At 56.6% G+C, this 20,314-nt stretch overlaps 1 protein-coding gene across 1 annotated transcript in view; it reads left to right on the top strand.

The window, feature by feature from the left end:
* The first annotated feature begins 2,414 nt into the window (after positions 1 to 2,414).
* ACSS1 (acyl-CoA synthetase short chain family member 1) overlaps positions 2,415 to 20,314 on the top strand; it is a 54,151-nt gene continuing 36,251 nt past the window's right edge. The window contains exons 1-2 of the mRNA XM_051834478.2: positions 2,415 to 2,812; positions 13,469 to 13,565. Of these exons, the coding sequence (XP_051690438.1) occupies positions 2,476 to 2,812; positions 13,469 to 13,565 (434 nt within the window). The 5' untranslated portion in view covers positions 2,415 to 2,475. The remainder of the gene's footprint in view (positions 2,813 to 13,468; positions 13,566 to 20,314) is intronic.

Below are 20,314 nucleotides of genomic sequence, written 5' to 3'. Positions count from 1 at the left end.
AAGACAGGGGCTGGAGCTTCAGGCAGGAATCTGGAACTTTTGATCCCACAGAAGCTATGCGACCCCAGGGAGGAAGCCAGGCTCTGGATGCGGCAGCTCCTTGTAGCATCCCCAGCAGGGAGAGGTGCTGGGAGCTGGGGGGCAGTCTCTGTGAACATACCTGCCACAGCTGGGAGCTCTCTCCAGCTACAGGCTTACACAAGGCGTCTCAAAAAAAAAAAAAAAAAAAAAAAAAAAGCTTGTGGAAAATGGAATGAAAAGATTAAATTTATTTTGGGGCAAAATCAGATTTTGAAATCTATGCATACGACAAATCTTCAAAAAGTTCATGAAGAGGTTGGCACTGTGGCGTAGTAGGCTAAGCCTCTGCCTGTGACACTGGCATCCCATATGGGCACCGGCATCCCATATGGGTGTCGGTTCGAGTCCCAGCTCCTCTTCCGATCCAGCTCTCTGCTACGGCCTGGAAAAGCAGCAGAAGATGGTCCAAATGCTTGGGCCCCTGCAGCCACATGGGAGACCTGGCTTTGAATCAGCCCAGCTCTGGGAATCGCTGCCATTTGGTTAGTGACCCAGCAGATGGAAGACCTTTCTTTCTGTCTCTCCCTCCCTCCGTCTGTAACTCTACATCTCAAATAAATAAACAAAATCTTAAAAACACAAGTTCATGGAATAATAATAACAAAAAAGGTCTTATGAAAAAGCTCAGCCTAGAGGTCAACAGATTTTTCTTGGGGGGGGGGAGGCACCAAAACAGACTTTTCATTCTGCTTTCCACGAACTTTTTGAACCAATGTCAAAAATAAAAAAAAGGAGGGGGAAATTTAGGCGGAGTAGTTGGGGTGTTGCACACTGTCTTCCTCCTCATTGGCTGACCACGTGCTCTTAGTCTGAGTCCTTTCTTTGTTTGGGCTGGTTCCTTATTTGCCTTACCAGGGGGGCTGACATGGGTGGGGCTGAGTGGCAAACTGAAGGCAGGTGCCTGGCACGGGGCAGGTGCATGCGTGGTGCCAGCAGCCGCCGCCTGTGTCCAGCGTACACCCCCTCTCCCTGGCAGGGCTCACTCCCTCGAAGATACGGCAGCCACCAGGAAGGAAATCTTGCCCAAGCTCAAGAACTCCACAAACCGGTTCTCCAAACCCCCTACCCTGCCCCTTGTGCCTACCCTCCTCATTAGCTTAGTCCTTGGATGTGGAAATATTTAAAAACGGGTAGAGAGGCGTTCCCTTTCATCCCTGCTGGCTCCTGGACAAGAATGCCACCTCCGCGGTGGGGCCCTCTCTCAGGCGTTTGGGATACGCATCTTACAGACATTATCTAATCTGTTTTTTTTTCTCCATGTTATTTGAAAGGCAGAGGAGAGCGAGCAAGCGAGCGAGCGCTCGAGATCTTCCATCTGCTAGTTCACTCCCCCAAAAGCAGAGGCTGAGCCAGCCTAAAGCCAGAAGCCAGGAACACACTGCGGGTCTCCCACGTGGTTGGCAAGGACCCAAGTACTTGAGCCCTCACTTGCTGCTTCCCAGGAAGCTGGTGTGGGGAGCGCGGCCAGGCCTGGAACCCAGGCACTCCATATGGGATGTGGGGGCCAAACGCTTGCCCCCGTAATCGTATTATTCTTTACCGCAGCCATGCCCACCCCACCCCCCAGAAGTGGGCGCTCCTCCAGCTTTCAGAAAAAGGCAAGTGAGCCTGAGACGTTAAGGAACTCCAAGGTCGCAGAGCTGCAGGGTCTGAACCCAGGCCACAGAAGCTAGGCCAGCATATGGCCCATTGCGGCCAGACAGCCGGGGTGAGCGAGAGCGTCTGCGGTCCTAGTAGCCCTTCCCCCGGAGACTGGGCCGGCAGCTGGTGGCAAAGACACGGAGCCCCAGGGCAGCAGCTCGGCCCCCGTCGGTCTCCTGGGCGAGCGCGTGCGGTGCAGGGGGGAGCCAGGGACCGGCCTGTGCGGCGCCCACTCTCAGGCGCGCACGAAGGGATTACAAGCCGGCTGAGCGGACCACGCCTCGGCCCTCGGACCCGCCGGTGCACTCCAGCGCGCCATCTCCCACTCGCTTTCGTTCTGCACCGGCTCGTTCCCGCCCCAGGGGCTCCCGCTCCCCAGCCAGAGGCCGTGTCCTCCGACGCACCTGCCTCCGCAGCAGCCCGCGCGGAGCAGCTGTCGGGGCTCGAAGACTCGCGCGCAAACTGAAACCAAAACAAGCCGCGTCGAGGAGCGTCAGGGCGGGGGCGCAGACCCGCTTGCGTCGGGGACCCTCCCCACGCCGCCCCAGGCCTCCATCACCCGGCTCCTGCGCAGTCCCTGAGCTAGCCGGGGAGCAGGAGCGGGGCCAGGGGCTGGCTCCAGGAAACTACTCCAGAGCTTGGACGGGCCCCCGAGGAGTGGGTGGTGGCCGGAGGGCGGGGCGGGGGCGGGGCCTGCGAAGTCTCCAAGGGGCGCCCCCGGCGCGCAGCACCCGTCTCGGGGCGTCGGGCGAGATGGCGGCGCGCAGCCTGGGCCGCGGCGTCGGGCGGCTGTTGGGCAGCTTACGCGGGCGCTCGGGGCAGCCGCTGCGCGGGGTGAGCGCCCGGCGCGGGGCAGCCTCCTGGCTCCCGGGCCGCGCCCCCGCCGCCGCCGCCGCCGCCGCTGTAGCCGGCGCGCCTCCAGGCTCGTACCCCGCGCTGAGCGCGCAGGCGGCCCGGGAGCCCGCCGCCTTCTGGGGGCCGCTGGCGCGGGACATGCTTGTGTGGGACACCCCCTACCACACCGTCTGGGACTGCGACTTCAACAGCGGCAAGATCGGCTGGTTCCTGGGAGGCCGGCTGAACGTGTCCGGTGAGTGCGCCGCGGGGGATCAGGACGCCCCTACTCTCGCGTCCCGCGGGGACCCTAGGAGCCGCCTGCCCCGGCCCCGGCCCCGGCCCCAGCGGACAGCAGCAGGCACTCGGGCAGCCCTGCAGGAGCTCGCCTCGCCAGCACCCTGACCCCTCCGCTGCTCTCGACGGAGGCGCCACGTCACCCCCCGCTCCATCCCACCCGGCTCCGAGGCTCCAGCCCCCCTGGCCGCTGCACCAGGCGCCCGAGTCCGCCTTCCCCGTCCGCGTGGGGCGCCAGCTGCGGGCCTTTGTGCGCGCGCGAGAGAGAGCTGAGCGCTCGGCCGGCTCCAAAGTTGCACTGCGGGGTTCACAGCACTGCGGAGCGTGCACACCTGCGGGGAACTGCAGGCCGCCGCCGGGCGCAGGGCGCCGGGAACCCGGGAGTCGGCACGGACTGAACGGTTCTCGTCCCGGGCCGGAGGGGTAAGCGGAAAGAGTAAGGCAGTTGTCACCGTCAGCTGCGGCGCGGCGACTCGCCTTGGGGACAGACCCGGCCCTGGTAAACAAACGGAGCTGCGGCGGTGGCCCTTGGGAGGAGAAAGTCCCGGCCTCGGATCTCCTCGCTCCCGGGGCGTGTGGGCGGGGAGCAAGCCACCGCGCGGCTGCCGGTTCACAGCCAAGGAGCACCGCGCTCTGAGGACCTGGCTGGGCCAGGGGAGCCAAGACGCCGGCCCTGCGTGCACGCCGACGCCTGGCTCCTCCCGGGCCCGAACCCACGACTGTTCTGCCAAGGTTTAGAGCCGAGGCTGGGGACCAACAGAGAGGCACCGCCAGGGCACCAGACTCCACAGTCTGGTTGGAAACCCAGGGTGGCCTGCCGCGTGGGGCCTTGGAGGCAGGGGCCTTGCGACCCGTTGGACAGGATAGGGCCGGGGAGGGGTGGTGGGAAGTGGAGTCTCATATAACTGCATCCGTTGCTCCCTGAGCCTCAGAGAAGTGGGCGCCGTGATGCTCCCTTGGTAGATGGGCTCTGCAGACCACTCAGCACCTTAATGTATTATATGCAGGAGTGGCCATGCACCAGTACCAAGTAGCCAGTTACCTTGCAGTTATTTTTCGAATTAACCCAAAAGAACTTTGGACCAATATTCCTACCCCCCCATTGTATCATTACTTTGCTGGTTTAATCAAAATGAGTCACTAGATAAGTTTTCCTTAGGATGCAGTCAGCAGCCAGTGCCCTTGAACCAGTGCGGGGGGGGGGGGGGACAGAGAGAGAGAGAGAGAGAGAGAGAGAGAGACAAAGAAGCCCTTGGGTTGACAGAGAGGGTGGAATGTGGCCTTGAAAGGGGAGTAGAGCAGCTCATGGAAGGACAAGGCTGTCACTGGACTTGGGTGGCTCAGACTACTGTGACGTCCATGGTTGGCTCTTGCCTGGCTACAGCCCTGCCCTCAGCTAAGGCATCGGAACAGACCCCACAGGGCACACAACAAGGATCTGGGAGCCTTTCTGGTCTAGGTTGGAGTGGGGTCAGCAAGCATTGTCTCTGCCCCATTTTGCTGTGACTTCTGCCCCCCTGGCAGGTGCAGGCTTAGAGATGACCTTAGCTGACACCGGGTTTCAGAGCACGGTCGGGAAATACTTTTCAGCAGCTTTCTTGTCTCCCGTGTGAATGCCCACCCAGCCATCTCTCCACAGTGTCCCTTTCCCTAGCCAGTGTCTGCCAGCTTGCAGAGGTGACAATCGGGGAAAAAAGGACGAGGCCAGGACGCAGCTACCCTGGGAGCCGCCTAGAGAGCAGTGGAGTGTAGGCGGGGATGTTTTGACCTGACCTGTTGTGCAAGATAAAACCTGCATGATGACGCCAACTTCTTGCAAGGGAGCATCATTCTTGCAAGTTCACTGCCCCAGCGGTTCTCCAAGTGTGAGCCCTGGTCAGCAGCAGCAGCCTTAGCCTGGGGACTTCAAATGTATGTCTTTATTTTAAAAAGGTCCATTTCTTTATTTTTATCTTGTTGAAAGGAAGAGTATTGGGGGAGGGAGGTGAGAGAGAAAGACCAACCTTCCATATGCTCATTCATTCTCCAAATGCCTACAACAGCCCGGGCTGGGCCAGGTTGAAGCCAGAGCTTGGAACTCCATTGGGATCTGCAGTGTTGGGGACGAGGGCCCAAGCTGTTGAGCCATCGTCTGCTGCCTCGCAGGGTGCGTTAGCAGGAATCTGCATGGGAAGCTGAGCAGCCCAGGGCTCGAATCAGCTTGCCCCTTGGGAACCTTCTAGAAATACAATTCTGGGGCCCATCATCGACCCCCAGAATCGGAAACCTTGGGGTGGGTGGGGACCTCCAAAGCCTTCCAGGTGCTCCAGTGCACACTTGGGTTTGAGAACCACGGGCCTGTGTGCCCCAAACCAGGGCATTCAGAAGCACTTCTAAAATAGGCAGAACTGGGACTCGTGTGTTGGGGACGGCTCCGTTAACAATCAGTGGTGCTGGCTTGCCCTTGCTTTCCTCAGGGGATCGGCTGCAGGACTCCCCACCGATAGCAAAAGCCAGGGCTGCTTAAATCTCTTGTATACAATGGCATAGTATTTGCATCGGAGCTGCACAATCATCTTTCTGTACACTTTAATCCACAGATTACTTATAATACCTAACACAAGATCAATGCTACAGAAATAGATGCTATATTATGTTATTTAGGGAATAATGGTGATAAGAACTGGCTGTACTTGTTAAGCGTGGGCCTCACTGCACGTGGGCGAGTAGTTAGGGAAATTTCAGCCCCCGGAAGTGGAGCGATGCCAGGGCCAGCCATACTTACGTGGGTGGGGTGGTACAGTCTAATCCTTCCAGAAGCGTCTGTGCCTTCCCACCTGGGTTTGAATCCTCGCTTTCTCTTTACTGTTCTTTGCAGTGCTTCTGCATCTGTGAAACACAGAGTGTCGGTGACCAAATTCTGTCCTAATTACTGTTGCACACCGGAGCCCTTTATGCCTGGTGGCAGGGCACAGCCACCGCTCTGTTGCTCTCGTGGATTCTGCGGGTCAGGACTTTGGACAGGGCCCGATGGGGCTGGCTGGCTGCTGCTCCCTGAGGTTTGGGGCTGAAGTCATCGCCTGCTTCTTGCTCCCAAGTCTGGGGCTTGGGTTGGGGATGACTCAACTCCCGGGCTGGGCTCGGCTGAAACTGCAGCCCAGAGTGCCCCGACAGGGCTTCCCGCGGTGAGGGGGCAGCTGGGCCCAGGGAATGCCCAGCGACCAGCGGACCAAGAGACCCAGGCAGAGAATTTTCGGCTGCCTCTGACCTGTGTGACCCGGGAAAGGTTACCAGAGTATACCTGTCGCACACCCACCCCGTGGAGGCTGTTAGCATTAAGTGAGATAAGGCTCTCCGAAGCTCATTATGCCCCAATCACTGGCCAGTGTTAATTATTAATGGAGTATTTGGGGTGGCTGTGACCTTGAGCATGGCCTTCATCGGTGCTGTGTCTCACCTGAATGGGACTGCCTGGGTCTGAGTCTGATCTGCCTGCAGCAGGTGCCGGGCAGGTATCTGACATGACTCTCAAAGCATCCCAGGATTCCACCTTGTGACTTCCACCAGGCACCCAGAGCCAGGTGGGATTAGGCAGGCCCCACCCCCACAGGGTTTATGTAAAACTGCTTTGCAGAAGCAATCAAGCCAAGTAGGAAAAGTGACTCTTGCCCACCCTGGCTGTCTTTGTGGGGCTCCAGAGATGTCTTTGCCCCGATGCCTCACAGATACAGGTCAGGAAGCTACAGATGCAGACCTGGAGGCTCACGACATGTGTTGTTGCTTTCACAACACACAACCATGCTGTTTTCTAAACCCTACATTTCGAGTCTGTTTTTTTTTTTTTTTTAAGTATGTGTGTTCTCAACTCCAGAGTGTGAACTATTTTTAACTAAGCACTAAGCACCGAGAAATTTCTTTGGTGCTTTCTAGAATGAGACTCTCAGAAATCGAAATCATTTTAACTGTTGCTCTCCTGTCTGTGACCTGCCTCCAGTAATTCAGAAGGCAAGGTGCTGCTCCCTGCGTTCCTTTTGTCTGTGATTAAACTAACCTAGGGTTTTTTATCTGAGAGGCGGGGGGGGGGGGGGGGCGGCGAGAATCTCTCATCTGCTGGTTCACTCACCAAATGCCCACAACAGCTGGGGCTGGCCTGGGCGGACAACAGGAGCTGAGAACCCAATCCAGGTCTCCCACATGGGTGGCAGGAGCCCAGTGCCTTGAGCTGTCGCTGCTGCCTTTCGGGGTCTGCGTCATCAGGAAGCTGCAGTCAGGAACAGAGCGAGGCGTGGGACCCAGGTTCTCCAGTGCGGGTCGCAGGTGCCTAACCTACAGGTCACACGCCTGCCCCTCCGAGGTTTTTATTTAAGGAAGTCTAAGTGAAAATGCAACTCCAGTCTTAGGAGGGAGGCCCTGCAGAAGAGCCTGAATTCTTCCCAGTCGTCAGAAGCATGACTTACTTTAAATAGCGCAGGTTCTGGAAAGTTGGCAAGTACAGCTCCTGCGACTGATGCAGTATTCTTAACATGTGCCAGGAGCTTTGCTATTTAAAGAGAACTCATTGTGAATCTTTCTGTGAATATTAACTCCCTCGTTCCTTCTGGTGAAACGTGAATTTCTGTCTGCTGAATTCAAGTAAATCCGTGTGGCCATGTGTTGTGTGGGAGATATGGCAAAAGAACCACTCAGAATTCTGGAAAATTCCTTTGTTATATGTGACGCCTTTAAAAAGCTTTTTAAAAATACTTAGATATTTATTTGAGAGACAGAGATGCAGAAAGAGAATTCCTTTTTTAGTTTTTTAAAGATGTTTATTTGAAAGGCAGAGTTACAAAGGAGAGAGAGAAAGAGAGATCTTGCATTCACTGGTCCACTCTCCAGTGGCTGCAATGGCTAGGCCTGGGCCAGACCAAAGCCAGGAGCTAGGGGCTGCTTCAGGGTCTCCCACATGTGTGCAGGGGCCCAAGCACTTGGGTCATCTTCTGATGCTTTCCCAGGCACATTAGCAGGGAGCTGGATGGAGAGTGGGGCAGCTGAGACTCGAACCAACGACCATATGGGATGCTGGTGCTGCAGGCCACTGCTTTACCCACTGTGCCGCAATGCAGCCCCCCAGGAAGAGAGTTCTTATCTTCTGGTTCACTACTGAAACGTCCACAGTAGCCAGGGCTGGGCCAGGCTGAGACTGGGAGCTGGGAGCTCAATCCAGGTTTCCATGTGAGTGGCAGGAACCCAATTACTTGAGCCATCCCTGCTGCCTCCCAGAGCCAGGTTCTGCATTAGCATGAGCTGGAGCTGGGCATCAAACCCAGGTACTTTGTAGGGGATGCAAGTATTTTTTTTTTTTAAGATTTATTTTATTTATTTGAAAGGCAGAGTTACAGAGAGAGGTAGAGACAGTGAGAGGTGTCTTCCATCTACTGGTTCACTCCCCAGATGGCTGCAACGGCCGGAGCTGGGCTGATCTGTGGGTGCAAGGGCCCAAGGACTTGGGCCATCTTCCACTGCTGTCCTAGGCCATAGCAGAGAGCTAGATGGGAAGAGGAGCAGCCAGGACTAGAACCGGCAGCCATATGGGATGCCGGCGCCTCAGGCCAGGGAGTTGACCCGCTGCACCACAGCGCCGCCCCGATGCAAGTATTTTAACTACAGTAGTTGCTGCAAGGCTAACTCCCAGTCTGTGTCATCTCCATAATGGATGTGTTGACGTTCTAGAAAGCCTTGAATTTTCCTGGCCAAGCCACGGGTGTCAGCTACAGCGAGTGTGATGGGGTGCAGAGCCTGGGGCAGCTCTCTGCTCTTTTGGGCCTCTGCTCACGCTCACAACACCTGCCTGAAGTAGCTGCTGGGCCCATTGAACAGATGTGGAAATAAAGGCCCAGCTCAGGTCCAGACAATGCCCCATGCTATGCTGAGAAGGTGCTGGATGGGCAGCTGGTTGTCCGGGACAGAATGACCCCGATTTGGCTCAGCAGTCCGTGCGGCTCACTTGCAGGTTTAGAATCAGGCGGCAGTGCACTCCCTAACAGAGTAAGTGTTCCGGTGGGGCTGAGCAGAGGGAAGACTGAAAGAAGCAGGATCAGCAGAGTCAAAAGCAGATGGGGCGTCTCACGGCTGCTTTCCTCATCCGGAGGGCCAGGGAGACCGACCCGGGGGAGAACAGCTGCTTGGTTAACGCCAGGCTCCTCTTGGTGCACGGATTAAGGTAGAAGGTGCCGTGTCGCGGTGATTCCAAAGGGCCTGTTTTGGAAATTTGGCCGTAGTCTCTGTGATGTTGGTGTTTGCGAAGGTCAGATGAACGGCGTGGCGAGGCTGAGCTGTTAGTGTGGCCGACTCCGTTTTGATTTCCAGCCGGTTAGATCCCCTAAGCTATGGCATGCCGTCATTTTTTGGCTATCACCATAGGCCAAGGAGCGAATCCACACACAGCTTAACTCGCTCCAGAGTTCTGCAGCTGGGGCTGGGGGCAGCTGTGACGTGGTTCTTGCTCCACTCCCCCCCATCCCGGGGTGAGGAGCTGGCTGACTCTGGGAGGGAGCTCTGGGCTGGGAGAGAGGTTAGCCCCACTGCGGGGTTCCAGCCCGGGCCCCCTCTGGTCAGAGCGAGCAGTGGTGAATGGTGTGGGGGAGAGAGAGCGCGTTGTGTGCTGGGAACTTTGGAAGAGGCTTGAAATAGGACACGGGGGTTGAGTTACGCTGAGACTGCATGAGGTCCTAGCCCAGCTCTTCTTGGAAGTACTCGGAAATGGAAGTTTCTTGTCCCACGTCCCAGTTCTTGGGGATGAGGTTTTTTTTTTTTTTTTTTTTTTTTTTTTTTTTTTCCCAGCGTAGAAATGTACGAATTCCCTTCCTTCCTCCCTTTCCTCCTTGGCTGCCTCCCCATCTTCTCCGCCCATCAGTTGAAGCAACCATAAATAATGGCCCCCAGCGCCGATGTGCCTGTGACGTAGTAGGGTCCCCATACCCCTGGGCCCACGCTGGCCTTTCTCTGGGTGCTGGTGTGTTCTGAGCGATGCCCGCGGTGGCTGTGAACAAAGATGTAATTGTCTTGTGTGTGTGTGTGTTTCTCCTGGGAACCTGTGCCTCCGTCTGACCTTGAAACAGGAAATGTTCCAATGGCACCTCATTCCTGTAGTCACACCCAGAGCCAAGGGTTGCTGTACCCATCCCATGGACTGGGAAACTCATGTTTAGACTGCATAACCGGTGTATCGGCTGTGGTCCACCGGGGCTGACTCTGGAACGAGGGGTTTTCGGCTGTGAGGATGTGGCTTGCGGGGGTCTCCCAGAGCTGACAGATGCGTTTGATTGCTCCTATCCTGAAAGGAGAGAGACAGCTCTCTAGAGCCTGGAGTGCACGTGAAGTGCAGATTGTGTCTACCAGCTGGGGTCCTGGGAGACTGGCAGCATCGTCAGTGGGATTCTGTTGGACAGCAAAAGCTCCTGTATGCTGCCCGACTCAGCGAGGGCACTGAGGCTGAGCGCCCTGGGTTAGGCTGCTCGTGCGCAGACGTGAGCGAGAGACTCGGCCCCTGGTTGCAGGCGGGCAGCCAGCAGTGAACTCATCTCAGGCTGAGACACAGGGAAGCGTGGGGTTGAGCTGCTGGGATCAGGGATCTGCCTGGCTGCAGCCATCTTGTCAGCCCTCAGAAGAGACTGAGCTGCACCCTGGTGCTGTCTCCAGTGCTGCCTTGATGCTTGGTGTGTTGCTTGCAGGATGCCCCATGGGCTCTGAGGCTGTGAGGTCTCAGTCAGGCAAGCAGTGTCCCTGGGAGAGGACTGTCCCAGTGCCCCGGCTGCAGGTGAGAGGTAGCGCAGTGAGAGGTAGCATCAGGCATGGTTAGAATGCTTCCTGCTGCTGCTCTCTGGCTGGGGCTGCTCACGGGACTGTGTGGACCATCCGAGGCTGTTTGGAACTGTGTCGGGGGGGAGCTTCCCAGGTGCATCTCTTGGGGTCTTCTCAGAAGATCTGGCTGGGGCATTTGTCTGCCCCAGGTGATGGCTGGAGCACCCAGCAGCTGAAGGAGGCTTGTGTCCCATGTGGGCTGCGCCCTGCACCTGCTGGGGCCTCCTTCTCACGCCTGGCTCTCCTCTGAGTCTCTGCAGTGTCCACCCCCACCTCCAACCCCACCCCTCTGCCTCAGCTGGGCCTTCTCAGGCTCTAAGTGACCTGGCCAGAGGCTCCTGCAAGGCCAGGCAGCTGGGGACAGGACCTCCTGCTGAGGGGCAGCCTGGCCCATGAATATTCAGAAGCCATAAACCTGCGGTTTGGGTGTGAAAACGTGATTGGTTTGAGAATGCACACACACCCCATCAGAGAAACAGCCTGTGGGCCCAGGTGGCAAAGATTTCCCCAGCTTGCTCACTGGCTTCCACGGCCCCCCTCCCCCTACAGTCTCTGTGACTTCCCCGCCTGCTTCTTGCCTGGTCATTCTTCTCCATTGTTGCAGGTGTCAACTGCCTGCAAGGCCAAGTCCTGCTTGAACCTCTTCCTCCCACCCCCACCCCTGCACTGCAGGCAGGGCTCACCCTTCTCCCCGACCTGGTGCTCAGAACAGCTCTTTACTGCCTGTTTGGATAGTTAGGGGCGACAACGGAGTCTAGGGTGGCTGGATGGACTTGGGCTGATCTGTCTGTGTGACCTTAGGCAGGCTCCTTAACCTCATCTGTAAGGGGTGATCCTTGGTCTCTGCTTCTGGCCCACAGCAGGGTGGGGAGTTCTGTCTATTAGCAGCCATCGCCGTTGCTATTGTTTTAGGCTTGGGTTGCCGTTAGCTTCCCTGCTTGACTTTCTGTGGGTGGATTCAGCTCGGTTGTGCTGTTTGGACAGGATTATCAGGCCTGCCGCAGTCTACCTAATGAGTTGCACCACTCACGAGAGTTTTCTTCTTCTTTTTTTTTTTTTTTTTAATATTTTATTTATTTATTTGAAAGGCAGAGTTACAGACAGTGAGAGGGAGAGACAGAGAAAGATTCACTCCCCAAAAGGCTGCAATGGCTGGAGCTGCGCTGATCTGAAGCCAGGAGTCATGTCCTTCTTCCCGGTCTCCCACATGGGTGCAGGGGCCCAAGGACTTGGGCTGTCTTCTACTGCTTTCCCAGGCCATAGCAGAGAGCTGGATGGGAAGTGGAGCAGCCGGGAGTAGAACTGGTGCCCATATGGGATGCTGGTGCCGCAGGTGGAGGATTAACTTACTGCACCATGGCGCTGGCCCCGAGTTTTCTTCTTAATGTCTGTTACCTGCACCCACACTCCCGGCTGAGTAGATCTGCCTTTCCGTTGGCCCTCGGCCTGGAGCTGTGATTGCAAGTGGTGCCCAGGAGCCAGGCCTTGTGGTGCGGCGGGTTTAGCCCCTGCCCTCCTTGGGACTCCCACGTGCCATGTCAGAGTGCTGGTTCCAGCCCCGGCGCCTCCACCTCAGATCCAGCTTCCTGCTAATTCATCCTAGGAGGCAGCAGATGATGACGGCTCCAGTGCCTGGGGCCCCTGCCACTCACAGGAGAGACCCAGAGGAGAGCTCTGGGCTCCTGGCCTCTGTCTGGTCCAGCCCTGTCTGTTGTAAGTGAACCAGCAGATGGAGGTGTGCCCATATGGGATGCTGGCACTGCAGGTGGCGGCTTCGCCCCGCTATGCCACAGCGCCAGCCCCCTCTTGTTGAGGTGTAATTTACAGACAGGGACACTAAGCGACCCTGAGAGACCAGGTGGGCAGCTGGCCGCTGCCTCCGAAAGCTGTTCCGGGGGCTACAGTGCAGCCTCGTGGTTAAGACAAGTACAACCCCTTCGCAGACTGCCTGGGTTCGAGTCCTGCTCTAGCTTCTGACAGCAGCTTTCTGCCAAGATCCCCCTGGGAGAGAGCACGTCAGGATGACTCAGGTGGTTAACTTCCTGACACCCACGTGGGAGACCTTGGTTGAATTCCTGGTTCCCGCCTTCTGCCCCGCCCCGCCCTGCCCCAGCCATTGTTGGCATTTGTTTGGGACCAGCTGTGTGTAAATCAGCTGGGAGTTCTGTCTCACTGCCTCTCAAAAATAAATAAATAAATAAATAGAAAAGAGGTTTTTATGGGTGCTCACTTCACCCGTGCCTGGGGCCCACTGATAGGGCAGTGGGTGAGACCATGGCTGCAGGGCTCCGTGTTAACCAGCAGGCTCAGCGCACCTGGGAGATCAAATGGCTCATGAACAGGATGTTGGCAAAAGAACTGGAGCCACTAATCCTCAGTGATGGTAAACCGGCAGGACGGTTTTTACAGGCAAATCATGGGATCCGAGCTTAGGTAATAGAGGGGGAGGGGATAGAACCTTCTGGAAAACAAGGGTGGCATCCCCCCCCACCTTGGTCAGTTGTTTCTGGAGCAGAGGCTGCTTTATGGGGTGCTGGTGGGTCCTGTGGGGAGGGCCTCCACGGGTGGCCTGGTGATGCCAACTTGTGCCAGGGTAGGGACTCCTGGTGTGAAACAAGGCTTCGGAATCTTCTGGAACGCACCTTGCAGCTCGGAGATCACGTTGGTCTCCCTGCTCCCAGCTCTCAGCACCACCCTCTCCATGCCAGGAGCCACAGCTAACTACATTCCCTTCCTCCTTCTCCCTTGCGAAGGCAGCGTGAGGGTAATGGCTGAAAAACTCCGTGTTTTGCAGTGAACTGCTTGGATCAGCACGTGCAAAAGGCCCCTGAAAGTGTTGCGTTGATCTGGGAGCGCGATGAGCCAGGAACGGAAGTGAGGATCACCTACAGGTACGGTGTGTCCCCTGGTGGGTCTCAGCAGGGCCGCCTGCGCCCAGGCCTTCCTGTGGGTTGGTTGGGGAGAATGGTCAGAAGTTGTAGCTTGGCCCGGGAGGGTGCTAGGGGTAGGGCTGGCCTTGACTCTTGAACGGGATCTTCTGAGACAAATGCTGAGAATGTAAAAAGGCACGGAGGAGACCTTGGCCTTGTCTTGGGAGCTTGCTCAGGCTCCGGGGGCCAGGGTTGCCCGGGTATCAGGCGGCTCATTCCAGTTCTGGACATGCACTCTCATTCAGGAAAGCAAACAGGAATCTACGCCGAAAACAACACATACTGTAATCTGTTCAGCTCCTTGCTCCCGGTACCCTTAGCAGATCCAGAGGCTGTTTCATTCTTTCGTTCTTTGCGTCCTGCAACAGTCTTTACTCAGGCCGGGTGCCTTCTAGGTGGTGGGCATGCCACGGGGAGCTTCTGGTCAGGTTGAAGCCTCGGCTTAGCTGCACCGCGAGGCTGCGGGCCCGTCATGCACTAAATTGGGTGTCTATGCACCTCTCCACAAGTCTGTTTTGTGTTGCAGTAACAGAATACCACAGGCTGAGTAACTTAGAGAAGAGGTTTACTTCTTATGGTCCGGGAGGCTGGGAAATGCAGCATCAAGGTATGGACATTCGTGCTGTGTCATGCCATGGCAAAAGAAGGAAGGGCGAGTGAGAGAGAAAGAGAGAAAGACAGAGAGAGAGAGAAGGGGGGAGACCACACTCACTCCCACCCCGTTACTCTCCCTTTCAATAAATAAATCTAAAGCAAAAGGATTAAAATGTTTTTACGACTTTAAGGCATTTTATTTATTTATTTAATATGTTTGAAAGGCAGAGAGAAAGACACAGATTTTTCCATCTGTTGGTTCACTCCCCCAAATGCCCATAATAGCCAGGCTCGCTTGGACAAGGCCAAAGCCAGGTTCTCCCACATAGGTGGCAAGGACCCAAGGGCTCGGGCCATCACCTGCTGCGTCCCAGGGTTTGGCAGGGAGCTGGAATTGGGAGCAGAGCCAGGACTTGAACTCAGGGACTGCAGGTGGGGCATGGGCGTCCAGGCAGCGTCTTCACCATCTTTTTGCCGAGTGCCTGCACCAGGCTCACTTTTGGATGCAGCAGGGTTAGCTCTGTTCCTGGGCTGCACTCCCAGCCCTGCCTGCAGCCCCAGCATGGGTCCTGTCCCATTTTGCACACCTGATGGCTTGAACTCAGGGCCTGTGTGGCTCTTGCCTCAGGTCCCTGGTTGCAGACCCCAGCTGGCCCTGGGTGCAATGGATGCTGGGAAAATTCTGCTGCTTGCATAAACACACCAGTCCAGCCACTGGACCAGCTCCACGTGTCTGGGATCAAACCTCCTCTCACAGGCACTCGAGATGCCTTGGGAGGCATCCTTTAGCAGATGGAAACCATATGTGCGGGGTTGGGGGTGGGAGGCAGAGGGCTTGGAGCTCTGTGGAGGGAGGGCTGGTTTCCTTCTTCCGTCTCTATCTCGTGTATGCCTGGGCCCTGCTCCCTGTCAATGGGCCCCTTGGCTGGCGGCTGCCCATGGGCACGAGGGCTGTGTCTTGAGCTGCCTTGGGCAGCCTGCTAAGAAGGGTGGTTAAATGTAAACTAGGCAGGAATGTTCAGGACTGCAGCCAGCGAGTTAATGCTACCAGCAACTCCAAGTTCCTTTGCACCCAAGCAGCCCCGGGCCTGAGAGAGATTTATGAGCACAGGCAGAGTATTTATTATTCTGTCTCATCTACCAATGAGCAGAACTTTGCCAGGCGTAGCAGCCGATGCCTGTTGCTGTTTATACTGCTTGAGTGAGAAGGAGGTGTCATTCCGGGTAGTATGTGACGGACTCACGGTTAATTTTTCACCTGGTCCCTTGAGGTTTGGGACGGGAGCTGTTCCCTCCATGTTGGTGCCAGTTGAGACCACTGATGCCTTGTGCATTGGCCACCACCGTGCCCAGGGCACGCATGGGCCTCATCCATCAAGGGTCAAGTTCATGGGTGCAGGAGGAACCCCTGAGGACTGTCACTCAGCTCCCAGTGGCTGGGATGCAAGGCCCCAGGAGGCCACATGTCTGCGTGGTTAGCAAGGCCCCGGGTGAGTCTCGAGTGACCTGGAGAAAGACGCTCCTGACCCATCCCTGTGGCGACCTCGGGAGCAGCAGGTGGCCCGGTAGGGTGTGTTTCTCCTGGTCTGCACCCGGCACGAGGTCAGCTGAGTGCAGCGCTGTCTGGGTCTGGGCCACGCTCTGCTGGCTGCTGACCTCGTGAAGCCGTGTCATCCACCAGGGCGCGGTTTTCCCATCTGTGAAATGGGAGAGGTGATGACGACCGAAGTGGCTCTGCGGCATTGGCACAAGGAGGTAAGAGAAGCCCTGGGAGGGGAGAACACTGTGAAGTGAAAACCATGAGGGTTATGACAGCAGCTGCTCCTTACCGAGCACGGAGCCGAGCTTTAGTACTGTCTGGAGCCCTGTAACGGAGTTATTTTATGTAAGGGCTGCAGTTTGATTAGCTAGGAATGATGTTAACTGCTGTTTCCAACGTCTTGTGTTATGAAAAATTTGAATCGGTGCAAGGATCATGGAGCTACCACCTAGATTTTTTTAAAAAACATATTTATTTATTTTTTTGAAAGGCAGAGTTACAGAGAGGCAGAGACAGAGGCAGAGGCAGAGAGAGAGAGAGAGCGAGCGAGCGAGATCATCCAGCCGCTGGTTCATTCCCCAAATGACCGCAACGGCCAGAACTGGGCCCATCTGAAGCCAGGAACCAGGAGCTTCTTCCAGGTCTCCCATGCGGGTGCAGGGGCTCAAGGACTTGGGCCATCTTCTACTGCTTTCCCAGGCCACAACAGAGAGCTGGATTGGAAGTGGAACAGCTGGAACATGAACTGGTGCCCATAAGGGATGCCAGCACTACAGGTGGCAGCTTTACCTGCTACGCCACAGCACTGGCCCCATAACTACCTAGATTTTATAGTGTGTGTTCTCTCACATGTGATTCGTCTCTGCCCCTTTGTCCGTATTATTTTTGCTGCTATGCAAAGTAAGTTGCACACACCAACAGCTTCCCCCAAGCACTGCATTATGCCCCTGATGGACTGGAGACCACCAGACATTTATTTGTTCACTTTTTAAAAATATTTATTTTTATTTATTTGAAAGGCACAATTACAGAGAGAGAGATAGAGAGAGAGGTCTTCCATACACTGGTTCACTCCTCAAATGGCAGCAACAACTGGGGCTAGGCCAGACTGAAGCCAGGAGCCAGGAACCTCTACCAGGTCTCCCATGCGGGTGCAGGGGCCCAAGCCCTTGGGACATCCTCCACTGCTTTTCCAGGTGCATTAACAGGGAGCTGGATCAGAAGTGGAGCAGCTGAGATCTGAGCCTGCACCCATATGGGATTTTGGCATAGCAGGTGGTGACTTGACCTGCTGCACCACAACACCGGCCCCTGTTTGTTCATTTTTCATGTGAAATTTATCTACATTGAGATGCACAGGAGTGTATTTACTGGGTTTTGGCCAAGGCATTCATGCACCTATGTAACCCAAGTCCATATCAAGAGTAATGATTGAGGGGCCAGTGCAGTGGCATAGTGTGCTAAGCTTCCACCTGTGGTGCCAACATCCTATATGGATATCGGTTTGAGTCCCTGCTGCTCTATTTCAAATCCAGCTCTCTGCTAATGACCTGGGAAAACAGTGGAAGATGGCCCAAGTCCTTGGGTCCCTGCTCCCGCATGGGAGACCTGGAAGAAACTCCTGGCTTCTGGCTTCAGCCTGTCCCAGCCAGGCCTAGCCATTGCAGCCACCTGGGGAGTGAACCAACAGATGAGAGACCTCTGTCTCTCTAAGTCTTTCAAATAAATAAATATATCTTAAAAAAAAAGAAAGAAAAGAAAAGAAGAATGGTCATTGTTCTGGAGAGCCCCTGACTCTCAGAAGCAAGGATTGGTCTGATGTTTCCCACAGACTGGGGATTCTTTACAATCATGTCTTACCGCTCAGGAGGCTGAGGATTAGCTGCAATGATTTGTCCAAGGACAAAAGGCCTGGTGTGTGTGTGTCAGCAGGTTCAGTGCCACGCCCCTACGTGCCTGCATGGGCTCCGGGGATGAAGCCTTTCCCAATGGGCCGGGTCAGCGTCCTCTGCCTGGGGTGTGGTTCGCTCACCGCCTCGCCGTTCTTGGGTCGGGTACCTTTCTGAAGGATCACTGCAAAGCCTCTTAGATCAGGAACCAATAGCTCCTCACCGAAAAGGGGAGGTCCCAGTCCTTAATAACACCTGTGTGGTGTTCCCAGGTGTCGCCTCTGCTTGGGGAATGGGTGTGCAGACAGACAGACAGACACACACACACACACACACACTTGGAAGTGCTCCACGCAGGTGAGCTCCATTTCCTGCTCGGTGGGGGCTGTCACCCCAGACTTACTGAGCCACCGCCTGCAGGCGGGTGCTCCTGCTGCTGCCCTTGGGTGTCTTCTGTTCTGAATCCTGCCGTCTACACTCCACTTGGGCACTGGTCTTTCCGTGGGGTGTAGAGGGCGAAGCTGGGCAGCCCCTGCGTTAGGCACCTGGGGAAGCTGCCATGTCTTTGCCTGACTCCCACCCCGCCCACATCACAGCTTCTTTTCTTTGTGGCTGCAAACTCTGAGGTGGGAGTGGTAGCAGCCAGAGCCAGGCCCCTGCACGCTGGCCAGACAGCTCCAGGAGGCAGGGGCATCCTGGGCGGTGCGGGGGCCTCGTGCTGGCAAGGGCTGCGTGTGCTCTCCTGGAGCTTCCTCCTGTAGGAGCAGGCTGCTCACTTCCTGCTGGGAGGCAGAGGCTCAGCCTGGGATGGTCTGTGCCTGCCTCCCAGGAAGAGTCCATCTGTGGCCTGAGGCCAAGGCTGGCCCTTTCCCAGCCTCCCTCTGCCCAGAACCACCTGAGGTCATTGTTCTTCCACAGGGACCCAGCAGGCCGGCATCCTAGCGCAGGACTGGGGCTCCTGGGGGCCGCGGGGCGGGGCATAGCTAATCAGGCTGCTCCCAGGGCTGCATGTCTAGATAACAACCACTCCCACGTTGTAAGATTGTCTTTGACGTCTTGTTCAAGTAGGCACAGTGCAGAGACCCTTGCTGTGGGCATGTGGAGAAACAGACGCCTATCTTTCAGGTGTGGGTCTTGGGTAGGTGCCTGGGGGCCCAGGGCGGCCACCTGGTGTGCACCCTCGCTGCCTGAGCCTGGGGTCTTGGCCAGAGGTTTCCAGGTGGTGGGGGGAGGAGGGATGGACCCCAAGCTCGGGGAGCTGCCAAGGTACTGTGGCTGGCTTCCTGTAACTCAGCCCATGGGGCGTGCCGTGAGATAGCAGCAAGCAAGTGGTGGTGCCAGGCTGAGCACCTGCCAAGGAAGGCTTGGCCCAGGGCACCTCAGTGGGTCAGGACTTGAACTTGCCCAGCCGAGACTGTTTGAAGTCATGAGGCTGGGCTTGCTCGCTGGCCAGCCCTGTGGCCCTGCTGGCCGTGGGGCCTGCTACTGGTGGGCTTCCATGTTGTCATCTGTCAGATGTGGCCAGGGAGGGGCTCCCCACCAGCGTCACCAGCCACAGTAGGACTGAGAGGGTCTTGGATGCAGTTCAGGGAAGGCGGGGCTGCAAGTTGAGTGCAGAGAGACGATGCATGCATTTGTCCACGCAGAGCCTTTCTAGTGGGTGGGGGTAAAGCACAGTGAGGAGCAGGAATGACGGTAGGACCCCCTGCCCTGCCCCTTCAGTGGGTGCCAAGGGCGTGGCTTTCCTGTTGCAGTGAGTGGAGCCTGGAGTTTTATTGAGAATCAACATATGGGGGCTAGCGCCACTGCCTGCAATGCCAGCAACCCTTATGGGCGCCGGTTCGAGTCCCAGTTCCTCCACTTCCGATCCGGCTCCCTGCTAAAGGCGCCTGGGAAAGCAGTGGAAGATGGTCCATGTGCTGGGGGCCCCTGCACCCACGTGGGAGAGCTGGAGGAAGCCCCTGGCTTCTGCCTAGCACAGCACTGGCCATTGTGGCCATCTGGGGAGGGATCAGCTCATGGAAGATCTCGATCTCTCTCTCTCTGCCTTTCAAATAAATAAAACTAATCCAAAAGAAAAAAACGTAGCAGAAGATCCACATAGCCGGTGGCTGGTGTGCAGGCCCACGAGGGAAGAGGACAAGACTGGGCCCAGCCAGGGGTGGGGATCCTTTATCTGTGGCAGACGGAATGGCACACCCACACGTTGTGAAGGGGGTGGGCCGGAGACAAAGGGTTTGTTTCTATCCAGGCCCTGAGTGTGGCAGGAAGGCTGGGCCCCTGTGGGTGGGAGAGAGGAAGCAGGAAGTGGCTGTGCAGACCACAGCCGTTGGCCAGAGGCCTTGTGGGGAAAGGCAGAGGAGGGGCAGGAGAGGCAGGGAGCGGTGAGCACAGGCCAGGGGGCGGGCGGCCAGCGTGGGAGCCAGACCTGGGTGCACGTGGGAGGGCCTCTTTGCACGCTCGCTCTGTCTGCCAGCCGTGTGTGTTCCAGAATCACAGGATTAGCTAATCCGCCACCTCTCTGGCTCTGTTTTCCCACCTGCAGAATGGAATCACATTTGCTGGCTGGGTCACAGAGGCTGGGTGGAGGATTTGGGTTTGGTGTGGGTAGGGCATGGGGTGTGTGTGTCGGGGGAGGTGGAGAGTGCGTGCAGGACTTTGTGCCTGGGGAGGGGAGAGCAGGCAGT

Source organism: Oryctolagus cuniculus, chromosome 11 (assembly GCF_964237555.1).
Source record: "Oryctolagus cuniculus chromosome 11, mOryCun1.1, whole genome shotgun sequence".
NCBI classification, from domain to species: Eukaryota; Metazoa; Chordata; class Mammalia; order Lagomorpha; family Leporidae; genus Oryctolagus; species Oryctolagus cuniculus.
The sequence above is the reverse complement of the archived record's forward strand: the minus strand, read 5'-3'. Positions and strand labels throughout refer to the sequence as shown.